The sequence below is a fragment of the Ptiloglossa arizonensis genome, chromosome 14 (genome assembly GCF_051014685.1).
Source record: "Ptiloglossa arizonensis isolate GNS036 chromosome 14, iyPtiAriz1_principal, whole genome shotgun sequence".
Taxonomy (NCBI): domain Eukaryota; kingdom Metazoa; phylum Arthropoda; class Insecta; order Hymenoptera; family Colletidae; genus Ptiloglossa; species Ptiloglossa arizonensis.
The window spans coordinates 4,486,575-4,501,270 of NC_135061.1; the positions used below are offsets into that span (position 1 = coordinate 4,486,575).

A 14,696-nucleotide genomic window follows, 5' to 3' on the forward strand; every position below is an offset into this window, starting at 1 on the left:
AGACATACAATTTGGAGGTACCTTATATAAATTTATATTTTGTTGAAGAGGCTTTGTAGCATACTGCAATTTAGTGAGAATGCTGCGTGTAACATCAGGCAGATTTGGTAGAGCATCCTGTTTTTGTTGACTTAAGGTATACAGTGCTGCATGAGTTAAAACTGGTAAAAGCAACTCGGAAATTTGGCCTATACGCTTTGCATTCAAGTAATCTAAAACTTTTCTTGCTTCCTTTGTATCGTCGAACATTCGTTTTTGTCTGTGTGCAGGAACGAATTGTGCTGAAGTCCAAGTTGTAATCCAAGGATTATCGGGAATTAACATTCTTGCAGATAAGTGTCCTACATTGAATAGTTTTATTAATATTTTTTTTATATAGAAACATAAAAAGTTTGTCTACAATTTTATTGTTTTGTTATGTAAATTAGAATGAAATTAATTTGAACGAAAAAACCTTTAGGTTGACCCCATTCATCCATTCCTTCATCTTCAATCCAATCTCTTGGAGAATACCATCGAATGAAGTCTTCCATAACCGCCCCAGGATTTGCTGCCTATGTTTGTAAATACTGGTTAAAATATTATTTCATTATAGGTATCTTAACTTAATCACTCTTCGCGTCACTGTTGTTGTTGTTACCTTAAAGGATTCCATGTCGGACAACAACGAAGCGTTCATTAATCTGGCTCTCATTTCAGAAGCATATTTACCAGTTCCAAGCTGTATCATTATTTGTGCATCCTCCTCGAATTGATCTTCTGTTTTTGGCACAGGATCTTGTGTTACTGGTAAATAAAGAGGATCTCCTGTTTTGACCAATCTAAACAAAATTGATAATTTGCAATTTATAATATTTTTGTTCGATAAGTGATCAGGTCAGTCCGTAAGTTTACGTGATTTTTACTTGAGCGTAGGATGTCTAGCCCCTCTTCCTGCAGGTTTATTCCACAACAGATATTTCGTTTTCTGTTGTGTCTTTGTCGATGAATGGTCCTCGTCTGTCGATTCTTCACTGGTGCACTCGAAAAACTCCTCTTCTTCTGATTCTGCTAAAACCAAAGGAGAATTAAAAACGCGTCAAACGTAAGCTCGAGTCGTTGCAAACTATACAATTAAGTTAATATAATTGGGTAGAGTATGTAGAATAGAAGAAAAGCGAACTTGTACAATATACATAGACCAAGTTTTACCAAAAAAATATGGATATTCTATACTGGATAATGTACCAACAAAAATCATCGATACTCTTCGATAAATTAAAATTTAAGCAACACAATTGTGCTTATAAAATTCTTGTACAAAATTGAGCATACACATACTTCCAACATGTCAAATATTTCATTTCGGTTTTGGAACCTCAAATTGACAAAAATAAGATGGCGTGTAGGTTTACTGGGTCCACCTTATCAACGAGTCTACCAATAAAATCTGGACGAAGCATCGATTTATTTTTGTAAATTATTTCGATTTTCCGAAACAAATCATTTAAAATGTTGAAAGTATACGCATGTACGAGACATACAAGTATTTTGAAAACAATTGAATTACCAATATTAATGCTACTAAAGCCACTACTTTCTTAAGTTGGATTTTTTATTTATATAATTAAAACTATAATATACAGGTAACCCTTCTATAACACGGTACACTGGGGATAGATAACACGACTTAATAAACGCGGACAATCCTTAAATAATATAAATTTTTCATAACATTGTTTCACAGAAGCTCGAGTACAGTAAACATAAGATTTCCCTTTGTATGCATAATAAAATAAGCTTTTTCTCTTTACACTTCTAATTACTAAAATAGAAAGCTGCAGTTATTAACAAAAAGAAGGTAAATACGAAAGCTCTACTCTTTCTCTCTGTTTTACAATTAGTTTGAAAACTAATTCAATTATTATTCAGTCCAAAATCCAGAGATTATTTTATAAAAATTTCCAGAAATACTAACAAATACTTGTTACTTACTTGTGGAACTAATCTTTTCAGTATGTACAGTGAAGCCTATTCCTCCGGCCCATCAAAAAAAACAAAGTTAAAAGAGTTTTTGAACGACAGTGGCAATGAAAATTATTAAACAAAATTTTGGAACGTTGCATTTGAAAGTTCTGATATCTCGTGATTGTTTTAATCATTAACGATAGAAGTTTTGTATCCTTTAGCTTATATTTCTCATTCAGGTGCCGAATTTTCGTTTATGGTACTTTAATCTTAATGTCACGCATTTTTTAAATCATTCAAAATTCTTGAAGCAAATGCGATTCTTTTTTCCTTATCTCGCTTTTGTATAAACGTATAACTTCGCAATATCATCTAACACAGTTTCGACGTAACATGGTACGAATTAACAGTGTTATACGAGAGTTACCTCGTGCAAATATACCTGTTTCGAAGTCGTCGTCGTCTATACTCTGAAATGTATGCGCACATTCTTCTCTAGCTTTTTTCTTGTTGATGCAGCAATTGATCAACTGAAACAAAAACGAGAAACAAATAAGTACACGACACTCCAAGGAAGTGAGAAGAAGTTCTTTTAGACAAGAAATAAAATTTTACCTGAAGCTTTTGATGCAACAGGCAGGACCGCACGCAATCTGGAAACCCCGGAGCGATTCTGGAAAAGCAAAACGATCTTATTTTTCAAGGTTTAGCGGTTTGAAATATATAATAAATATCACCGATATCGAAAAACTACCCGTCGTGTAACCCATTCAGCCTAAATTACGAGTCAGACTTATAGAGACCATGATCTGGACCAAACCGTGCTTACCTGTATATTAGGTATATCTGGACCAAGGGTTACCTGTATATTATAGTTTTAATTATATAAATAAAAAATCCAACTTAATCAGACTCGCAATGTACGACTTGGATCAGTGATTAGATCAATTACATAAACTTTTGTTTCGAGTTAATCATTATAAGAACACTTTTTACAACCTCTGTGATATATATACCTTAACCCATTGACCCTTCAGTTACCCCACGTTTCGTGTAAACGAACTGCGATATCCTCTCGGTGGTGTTTTACATTCTACTTTAATATTCGCAAAATAAAAATGAATATATATATAGTAATACACCACAAGTAAGTGTACACCACAGTATTGTGTAAGCCACAATAACACAATAAGTGTTGTTCAAAAAGTCATTTCGTTTTTTTTGGTGAAAATCAAACACGGTTTTTTTAAAGTGTATAAACATTTTACTAAATTATATATTCTCCATTTTGGAAAACGAAATGACTTTTCGAACAACCCAATATATATTGTATATAATATATATAAAAGACACCTTGTATGAATTCTGTTCTAAGGATACTTGAAGTTAACCTTCATAGAAAGAAGATTCTTCTTTGCATATGGTGGAATCGAAGAGGATTAATTCATAATGAATCGATGAAACGTAACGAGACAGTCACAGCAATTTAGTGCGTTGAACGATTGATTAGATTCCAAATAAGAGTATCGTGCTTTCGAATGACAACGTTGAATGCATACACGCAAGAATTGCCCCCCAAAACAAATATCGAGGTACGAACGCGACCTTTTAACGAGGAGTTTCGGTACAGGTGTTTTTCAAACGAGCCAGTATCCCGCGACAGCTCGTGTATGGTTTCGAGGGTTATTTTATTTAGCAAACGTCTATATGAAAAACGTCTCGCAAATAGATGTTTCCCTAAAGAAGCGTTGCAATTGTTAATACTCAATTTTATGCATTGAACGCACATCTGCCATTTCTGTACATACGTACGTATGTACGATAAGCATATGTACAATGTCACGTGACAAATAAATACAATTAACAACCGTATTCGATCGATAGGTATCAAAATTAATAATTGTTATATTATTAAAACAGAAGAACACTTCAACGAGCAATACCACGGTGTTTCAACGAGTGGAAAACACGTCTGTTCAACGATTGGGAAGAAAGCCAAGAATTTTTCAAAGAGTACGCAATTCTGCAATACAAAGATGTAAGGCGTGCGTGGAAATGGAAGGAGGACACTTACAAGTGGAACACCTTTTGTAGATATCGAAGTAAAAGTACTGTAAGATAATCATTTGTTTACGCACTGCGTACGATCAGCGGGAAAGAAAACAAATCACCTGCATTATCGAACACGTGTAATTATCGAAATTACAAGTGCAAGTACAAATTAGATACGAAGCTTTTGCACAATAAGGAAGTAGTCTCGTACTCCAGTGCTCTGTAAACAGTTGGGATCTGGACGTCAGGGAAAATTCGTGGATTGTTGAATCGAGTCGACGAAAATTACTACCAAAAGGAAACGTAATTAAAAGACAAGAACGAGGATAAAAACACCGAACATACGCTACCAAGATTAACGAGAAATATACGACGAACGAAACATCATCATAATTATTAGAAGATACCTCTACGAACCATTTAAGTCTAATAGACGTCTACTAAACCGTTTTGTCGAAGGAAATTGTATTTATCTTGCACGATCGTTGTCATCCGATCGTGTCCGTGAACGCTGCTAGAATCCGGGATCGTTTTCTTCCTCAACACCCTGTATACGCAAAGTACGGTGCACGATTTGAGTAATCTGACCGAAAATCGGGACACTGGTTCGGCAGTTCACGGTCGAAGGAACGATCGAGGACTTCTTTCTGAACCTGTGTTCTATCTATCCTGCCCTACCTCGGGCTGCACCGGTACGAGACGAGATTCTAGAGGGGGTCAAACAGCAGCGAATTCTTCCAGTCTAGTCGAAGTCCGTGATGCCGATGCCACCGAGACTAAGTTAACGGTTCCGTTCCCAGTTCCGAAGGTGTCGCTGGCCGTGGATCACGGTTGTATCGATCACGTTGAAAATTCCTCTTGATTTTCGTACCATCGACGTCCACGGGCTTACCTTTCAGCTTTTCATTTCCGTTCGCGGGACAACAGGTGGTGTCGGCTAATTCGATAGCATTCCTGCGCTAACCGCGTACCAAACGGAACAAAACAAGCCGCTTTTCGTGTTTCTCGTGCCTTTTACGTGATTTCTTTTCCGAAGTGGGACCGAATTTCGTAGCTGGGACACGTCATGGGCCAAAATTGGCTGTGAACGAACGTCGACAAATATGAGTAAGTAAGAACATTCATCCACGGATTTTTTCACAATTCGTACACCGATACAACGTTTCTTGCGACCTTCCGGAGTTTCTCGTCAATTTCTCACCGTCCTTTTTCGTTCCAACGTTAAAAACGAACGAACGATCGATCGAAACTCGTGCGAGCAACGAAGAAAATCGAGGATCATTGAAATTCTTTCCAACGGGAATAATCGAATTCGATACTGTTACGAGCACCGAGTGAAAAATCGAAGGTATCGAAACGGTAGATTTAATCCATCGACGAGTGATTTAATCGAGTATCACAACGTGTAAAAGTTCCTCGAAAGTGTAACGCGATGCTTTCGATCGAGTATCGTGGAAAATTGAGAATTCAAAGTTGAACTGACTACAGTGGTACACGGTCTGGGATCTGCTCAGAGATTTTCGATTGATTTTATTTTGGCTATCTTTCCAAAGTGTATCTTACGATTTTGATCGTTCGATGGAAACATTTTTCCCGACTTTATCTACACTGTTTCCTTTCGTTGATCCGTAACTACGTTTCCTTGAGAAAAAAAATAGAAGAAGACTGCGCGAGATTAGCTTTTAAACGCGCCCCGAGGTAGAAAAGGGGGGAATTGAATCGTCGTCGACTATAAACGGGAGCTACTTGTAAACGTGGGTAAACGTGGGTAAACAGTTCTAACGAGACATTAATTATCATTTTTTACCGATTGTTTAGCGAAAACAAAGGGTCCACGGCACGTTTACTTTCCGTGTTAGGTACGAACGGTCAGTGTTGTTCCCGGTACGGTTTCCGAGTTAGAAAAAAGAGTGTATAATCGGGAAGCACGTGTCCGTTAACGAAGATCCTCTCGATCGGACGAGCACGCATATTTCAGTTTACGGTGTCCCGTGGACAGTCCTTTGGGCTTCTCCCTTACACCTCGAAAGACCATAGTTATTATAGCACCTACGCACGCACACCATGGATATCGTCTTCAGCGTATACTGGCCGACCTTGAACCATGTACTACACGAGACTAATATACACAGTGTGCTTCTTGTACACTACCGCCCATATGCACGGGGAGGGGAGATCACTTTATATTTTCATTCTTTTGGATATTTTCACCAAACGATCGCTACTTATTAACAAAGCTAGATTCGTTTTTATCCGTGTTATGGTACGTTTGGAGACAAATATCAAACGTACCGATAAAATAAACAAATATTTCTTTCATAAATTGCAACAAGTTGTAACAAACGTAATGGTACGTTTGGGGACAAATATCAAACGTACCGATAAAATAAACAAATATTTCTTTCATAAATTGCAACAAGTTGTAACAAACGTAATGGTACGTTTGGGGACAAATATCAAACGTACCGATAAAATAAACAAATATTTCTTTCATAAATTGCAACAAGTTGTAACAAACGTAATGGTACGTTTGGGGACAAATATCAAACGTATCGATAAAATAAACAAATATTTCTTTCATAAATTGTAACAAGTTGTAACAAACGTAATGGTACGTTTGGAGACAAATATCAAACGTACCGATAAAATAAACAAATATTTCTTTCATAAATTGCAACAAGTTGTAACAAACGTAATGGTACGTTTGGGGACAAATATCAAACGTACCGATAAAATAAACAAATATTTCTTTCGCAAATTGCAACAAGTTGTAACAAACGTACCGAACGATGTATTTTATTCATCGCGAGAAGTGAAGACGATAAGTTCTGTGAAAATTTTACTTTACTCTGTCGATTGTACGATAAAAGGTTCATTTTCTTATCAAAGGATAACTTTGTGCAACTTTCAAAATTTAACAGAAATATATTCTGTAAATCTTTAATCACAACGCAAAGAATAATATTAAAATAATATAAAGGAAAGAACGTAAGAAACGTTTCTGCATTGTGATTAAAGGTTGAATTTTATTCAAGTAGAGAATATTTTTGACATTGCAATTTATCGTGTATTATTGATATTTATATTACAATAATGGAAGTAATTTGTGACTAGAATCTTTAACTATAATTTCTAAGTTTTTCTTCCTATTGTAACTTTACCTGGTAAATACAATTTAATTTACGATTAATGTAATACAAGTTTATCGTGTTGCTCGTACAACAACAATCGATCACATTTTCTTCCTCCAAATTCGAGTAAAAAAATAACCATCGTATATTTACTTTGTGAAAATTTATTTGAAAGAAATTACGAGGAAAAGATATCCGCTATTTTTTATCCAACATTTTCCTTAATCGGGAACTCAGTATCGTTTATTACTTTCAGTATTGCGAAAACTCGCACTATTTCTTCGAAGTTTTCAATTCTGCTTCTTACAATTTTGTTTACTGATTATTCACGTGTCCCCACGCGATTATCCTTCACGTTTCTTTCTCGGGTATTCCTTGAACGGCTACTTCATTCTCCAAACGTGATTGTTTTCTATTAGTCCAGTGACACGAAAACATCGAATAAAAAAGAGTCCGTTTAAAGTTTATTCAAAGAGTACTAATCGAGGTAAACTCGTCGATTCTCGTTACCATGGATTTCGAAATGTGCTCGTTACCTGTTGGAAATTACAATCGCGAGTTATTCTAATTTCTCTGAACGAACGTTTCTGACAGCGAACATTCGCTCGAGGTATTCTCTGCAATAAATACCGGCTAAAGGAACGTTCAATAATTGTTAAATAGAAATGATCGTTTCGTCGGTGATTCGAGAATTGGAACAGAAATGAAAATCTGGAAAACGTTCGCATCCGGTTGTTCCACATAGTTTTACGTTAAAAATCGGAAACTCTGATAATTCCATCCTATCTAGTAACTATTACAAAGAAATTTCTATAATTTCCTCGTGCAAAGACCAACAAGCGTGGCGATACTGGTTCGCTTGCCCAGTTGCCTGCTCGCCATGACCATCGAACCATGTATTCTCTTACCTCGATTCTTTTATTCCATTACTTGCACTTCCTATATATATATATACGTGTATACATCGCCGAGAAAAGAAAATTAGGAGATACCAGTCTTAGAAAACTAACCATTTTCTCCCATGAATTTGTAATCCGGAGCCTTGAAAATAATATCCAAGTGATCCTGTATCGAAATTCGCATTATTAAGTAAGTTACAGTCTGTTGGCGCAAACGGTACACCGAGTCGGTTACCACGTTATGAAACTTTAAACACGATTTTCTTGAAACACTGCCTCTTAAAACGATGCACGCGATAATTGCAAAACTGTGCGACCGATAACCTTTGAATTCGGTAGAAATATTTTTTACAATATTGTAAAATACCCCGGTACACCCATCGTATTCTTTCGAGAGAACATTCTTTGCAAAAAGTCACTTTTTATCAATTTCTCTGTAAAGAGAAATGGTGTGAATAAATAACTGCTGTTATTTTTAACATTCTTTGCAAAAAGTCACTTTTTATCAATTTCTCTGTAAAGAGAAATGGTGTGAATAAATAGCTGCTGTTATTTTTAACATTCTTTGCAAAAAGTCACTTTTTATCAATTTCTCTGTAAAGAGAAATGGTGTGAATAAATAGCTGCTGTTATTTTTAACATTCTTTGCAAAAAGTGACTTTTTATCAATTTCTTTATTAAGAGAAATGGTGTGAATAAATAGCTGCTGTTATTTTTAACATTCTTTGCAAAAAGTCACTTTTTATCAATTTCTCTGTAAAGAGAAATGGTGTGAATAAATAACTGCTGTTATTTTTAACATTCTTTGCAAAAAGTCACTTTTTATCAATTTCTTTGTAAAGAGAAATGGTGTGAATAAATAGCTGCTGTTATTTTTAACATTCTTTGGAAAAAGTGACTTTTTATCAATTTCTCTGTAAAGAGAAATGGTGTGAATAAATAACTGCTGTTATTTTTAACATTCTTTGCAAAAAGTCACTTTTTATCTATTTCTCTATAAAGAGAAATGGTGTGAATAAATAGCTGCTGTTATTTTTAACATTCTTTGCAAAAAGTCACTTTTTATCAATTTCTCTATAAAGAGAAATGGTGTGAATAAATAGCTGTTGTTATTTTTATCGTAAGACCCGCTTAGTGGTTTTACTATAATATTTCGAAGGTACGATAATTGTGCACGAGTAATAACATGTGAACAAAGTAACTACAAAGGTCTACCCTAGTAGTAGCGAAAGTAATAGATTCTCACCTTAAATGCAAACTCGATGCAGTTATAATACAGTTAACAGTTATAATAGGCATAAAAATGAGGAACATTTCAGAGAATTTAAATAATAACATCCATATTACAACTTCACCTACAGTGCAACATCGAATGAAAGAACTTGATCGTTACTAATCTGTCAAATACATTGTCGATATCTTGTTAGTTATATTTTCTCGTAAAGAATGCAAAATTTTACTAAATTACGTGACATCATCGTCAGCGAATAATTGAAAAATATTATAATTTCCATGGTTCATTTTTTTTTTATAATTCCCTCCGATTCGAATTCGAGCATCGACGTAAAGATTGATAAATCTTAACGACGAGAGAATCGTCATTAGGTCGAATCGTCGATAGTAGGTCAACGATTAGAAATGTGCGAGTAGTTAACAAATTGCAATCTCACCTATTGGTGAAGTATCCGGCTTGAACGTGTCAATAATATCTCGTAACTGTTTGCCAATGTTGGACAGGATGTCGTTGACAACGATACAATAAACCATCTAAACTAAGGGCGATAATTATTGTATGTTATTCTTTAACATCGCTTACGAGAAGTGACACGAAGATGCAAATATTTACCAATATTATACGGTAATTGTACGATTCGAGTTTATGCAATCAGTATTATCGAATCGTTGATACGAGGTAACATTACTGCATCAATTGCTAAAAGGAAACTGCACTTCTCTTTAACATGAACTCGATTAATCGTAAATGTTTGCTTTCCTCCAACCACAACTTATTTGCTCTTACTATAGAACCATTGACTTTCTTCTAGCGGTGATTAATTAAGCGTAACACCTTTTTTCCGTTTCAAATATAATATCCACGGGCAAATTTGTTCGTAAAATGGACAAATAGACTTATACTCTCATTTTCAAGTAATTGCTACGATTCAAAAATCCCTTTCGTTTGAAACAAGTACAAAGAAAACGACACTGTAAGTGCATAAACGTCCACCCTCGTCGAATCGATAGTTGAATAGTTGTAAATCGGTAGTGTTATTTTTCAAAATCGACAATTTGAAAAATTTTGAAAAATACAATACGTTTAAATATCGTGTGTGTCTACACGTACAAATTACGTCAAAATCGAAAATATCATTTCAAAGAGTGTTCAATTTCGCGCGAAATGACCCTGTAGATTAATATAAAAGCAGAAACATTTTAACGAACGATAATTATCAAGGGACTCGGATCGTCAGAACGTTGCAGTTACTAATCATCAGATAGCGTAGGAAACCTTGCAATTCGTGTAAGGTGTTCTCTCGCTAGAAAACGAACGATACAATGCAAATTAATTTCAATGTCAATAACCGAACCGGCCGCGTTGGTTACGCGCAAGCAGGTGGCAATGATCGACGAACAATCAAAAAGTCTATCTCGAGAAACAATCGGGGTACAGGTAAAGCGAGATAGCGAAAAGCTTTTTTACGGATAGCTCCTTTCAAGCGGATCAAGTTTCATTGCGGTTTAGAATATAAATACCCGTTTAGTGCGCGCTTCATCTCTCTTTCTCTGTTTCTGTTCAGGGGAAATTATTGTGACCGTAGTCTACACGGATTTTACCCACTTAGAAGCAATTCCATCCCAGCCAGGCTTGGAATTGCATCGTATTGCATTTGGAGAAAGGTACGTGCACCGGCGCACGGTCGTTCCGTGGTCGAGTTTTTCGCATACTCGGGAAAATAAACCACAGAAGTGAATGTTAATAAACGAAGGATTTCTCTTTTACGCTGTGAAACCCTGAAACGGGTGAATAAACTGGAATAGCGTTTCATGGACGTCTCGGTGATCGATGGGAATCACTCGCGAAAATCTTTCAATTATTACAATTTGCGGTAACGATCGACACGTTGGAACACACTCGCTCGTTTCGAGAAAACGATGCAACTGCACCGCCAATTTCGAAGACCACGAACGACAGTTCCCACGAAATGAAACGTCTTCGATAGAGTCGCTCGAATTATCGAAATTAAATTTCTTTACGGTTCAATTCGAGATTAAACTCTGCTGGGTGTTACACCGTATCTGACACGAGGTTTATGGTGTAGTATTTTTTGCTACTGCATTTCTGTAGGGTGAGTGCAATATTTTTACGAAAATATGCACACGATATACGAGAGAGTTGAAAGATTCGTTTGGAGACTTTGAGGATTAAAAGAACTCGCAAAACTGAGTAAAAAGTATTTTGCAAGTGGAAAATTCTTTGATTTTATTTAGTAACGCAAGTGAATTGCTGCTACCGTGTACGATTTCTAAACAAAGAAATAGCTTACCGTGATCTTGTTTAAATGTTCACCGTTTAATACGTTGCTAAAGACGTTGCTTCTGGAAACTTGGTCTTGATATCAATTTTGGAGTATACTTTGGCATAAATTTTGTCGATGCTCGCAGTTGAGTGTGCAACGCATTTCATTTGATTAAATTTGAGAAACGAAATGGAAATTTCTATTTTTAACTGGAGAATATCGATCTTACTTGAATTCGTTTGAACGACGGGTGAAAGACAGAACACGTGCAAAGGAATTTAAGGACATCTTGGAGTTTGAACAGGAGGGATTAGAGTTAGGTATGTTTAGATTGCATCAAAAGTTCGCACGGCGAAATACACAAAGAGAACTTACGAAACGACCTGATATAATTTGCTTTCAACTTTTCTGATCTAACATGACCTGCTTGCTGTTATGTGCTTGTATTCATTATTTGTTGCTTTTTATAGTTGTACCACTACCGTTCAAGCTTACGACCGTGTTTAAAACTTGTTATTTGTAAATAGTTGTTCATTGAGCAAGAGGAGCTATCTCATCGCGAAAATTGAAACATCCAGCCCGTTCGAAACAATGCAAATATGATTCATTTTTCATACTCACTATAGAGACACTATACTTTTGTGTACTTATCATTTTTCTTCTGCGGTACATCCGAATTAACAACAATAATCGGCGTTTATTTTTAACAAAAGCATCGAACATTACGAATCTCCCCATAAAGTCAGTCTTGGATGTAGAAGTACTATTTTCAAGTTAAAATACAGTATTTAAATATTTTATCTACCATTTCATTTGCAATCATTTACCTCTTATAACAAGTGAGTACAATAACTAGTACAAGAAAAATTCATGTGTTTAATGATAATATGTTTCGAGTAAATTATTTATTTATTTATCAATCAATTCCTCTGTCTTGAATTTTATCCTAATAATGTATTGAAAGTAACAATAAGACACATTTTGTCATTTAATAATACCCAGCCAAATCTTTAATCGAATTTTGTCTTTAATCGAACACGTGCCTTAAGATTGAGACACATCTTCGTTCGTACAACTATCAAGATTCGAGCAATAATCCAAGTAACTAATACAATAAGGAGTACATCGTACACAGTGTATCACCATTACCTACGTCACTACTACCTGTTACTTTCACCTTCAATTTCACACGTTACTAAGTGATCATCCCTTCCACTTGTTGACAGAATACAACAAAGTTCTCATAGAATCGTCGAAGCTACATTTATCGAGGTTTTGTCGTATGTGCAACATTTGAGCCAAACGAACGTTTCGCGTCAGAAATTAGTCGAGTCAAATCTAGACAGAATTAAAATCAACGAAAATGTAAATTGACAATTGTAAATTTTTGTTCAGTGACGTAAAATACAAAAACAAAATAAACTAGGCAGAGTGTTCTTTCCCTATTGTGTACGGTATATTACCACGGATGAATTTTGACAGCTTACAAATCTATCCAAAATAAGTAACAACAGAATACAACAAAGTTCTCGTAGAATCGTCGAGGCTACATTTATCGAGGTTTTGTCGTATGTGCAACATTTGAGCCAAACGAACGTTTCGCGTCAGAAATTAGTCGAGTCAAATCTAGACAGAATTAAAATCAACGAAAATGTAAATTGACAATCGTAAATTTTTGTTCAGTGACGTAAAATACAAAAACAAAATAAACTAGGCAGAGTGTTCTTTTCCTATTGTGTACGGTATATTACCACGGATGAATTTTGGCAGCTTACAAATCTATCCAAAACAAGGAACAAAGTTTCAACAAATGTTCGTTTATTATCGTCTAGAATGCAACGACCGAAAATTCATCTAGATGAAACGTTACGCGTTGCCTGGATAAAAATGTGCCCATCGTTGGTACGTACTAACCCACATCCCAGGAAGGTCGAGGGAAACTGAGTTTAGCGCGAACGTCGGAGCTCTCATTTCCGGAACCGCTTCTTAACTTCCGTCACGGGACTGGTGGCGTAATTGCGGATGCGTTTGGAGTTCAGCAATTATGACCGTCGAGCGGATCTATAAAAATTTACCGATTTACCATTGCTTCGCGCGAATGGTGAACGTACAAGCCAGCGCGCAACGAGTAATCGAAGTTCGATCGATGCATTAATGGGAAATGCATAAGCATTCGTGCATTCGTTGCACCCACGATACGAAACATTTTGCGTAAACGTTTAAAGAAATATCGTTCGCACACCAACGCATGGATTATTTTGACAGTATGATATAAGAAGGATAAATAAAAAGCAAACTAACGAATCCGTTCTTTTCATGACCCAAGAGAAACGATTGTAGATTACGTTTATCGAGAGATGAAATAATCTCAATGATCGTATTCTTTCGGTGAGAGAAATGCAACGAGATTCGAGCAGTCCTCGATTACGGTACCGAAACTGTGTATATATACCTTGTAACATAATACAGAAACAAACGTAACAAGTGACGAGGATGATTACACTTTTAATCGCGGGTAGGTTTACATAATGTCGACGACTGTTGCCGGTAGAGAAACATGAAAGATTCAACGACGGGTTAACGACTTGAACACAAGTGGTAACTCGCGTTGAAGAAGACGCTCCGATTCACAGTTACGGCGGCGATTGCTCTGCACCGTGGCAGTTTTTCTTTTTTTTTTCTTTTTTCTATTCTTTTTCCTTTTTTTTTTTTTTTGAAGACGGTAATTAGTGTGACAACGATCCTACATTTCCTCGTTATTGTGCCTCTGTTTTTCCCTTTGTGCGTTTCAACGTTCCGTCGCGTTTGGTTTTCCTTTGTTCGACGGTTCTCACGACGCGCAATGAAACAGACCGGCGTTACGTTCTTACAACGTAATTCGGGTGATTTTCTCTTCCAGAGGAAGAGAACTTTACTATTTATCCGACGCCTGATCTCATTTTTAGGTCGTCGAAAGAAAAGAAAAAAAAAAAAAGAAACCCAAAAGCGGCCACGAAGCATTGCTAATCTTTCCCTGGGATAACAGCTACTTAAGAAATTTTATTAAACGTTATTTATCGTTATTGCGAGAACGTTGTCAAAACTTATCGGTTGTTCTTTTTTAATTGTTTGCGACAACCACTTAAAAATCACACAAACGTTTTGGCACG

General features: G+C 36.0%; 1 protein-coding gene across 5 annotated transcripts in view; it reads right to left on the bottom strand.

The window, feature by feature from the left end:
- Rab3gap1 (RAB3 GTPase activating protein subunit 1) overlaps positions 1 to 14,696 on the bottom strand; it is a 36,053-nt gene that overhangs the window by 906 nt on the left and 20,451 nt on the right. For 2 of the 5 annotated variants that reach the window (XM_076326375.1, XM_076326379.1), the window contains 6 exons: positions 2,563 to 2,620; positions 2,375 to 2,477; positions 906 to 1,050; positions 641 to 821; positions 455 to 554; positions 22 to 341 (listed from right to left, as the gene is read on the bottom strand). In XM_076326375.1, the coding sequence (XP_076182490.1) occupies positions 22 to 341; positions 455 to 554; positions 641 to 821; positions 906 to 1,050; positions 2,375 to 2,477; positions 2,563 to 2,620 (907 nt within the window). The remainder of the gene's footprint in view (positions 1 to 21; positions 342 to 454; positions 555 to 640; positions 822 to 905; positions 1,051 to 2,374; positions 2,478 to 2,562; positions 2,621 to 14,696) is intronic. The other 3 variants (XM_076326376.1, XM_076326377.1, XM_076326378.1) reach the window with 3 other exon arrangements.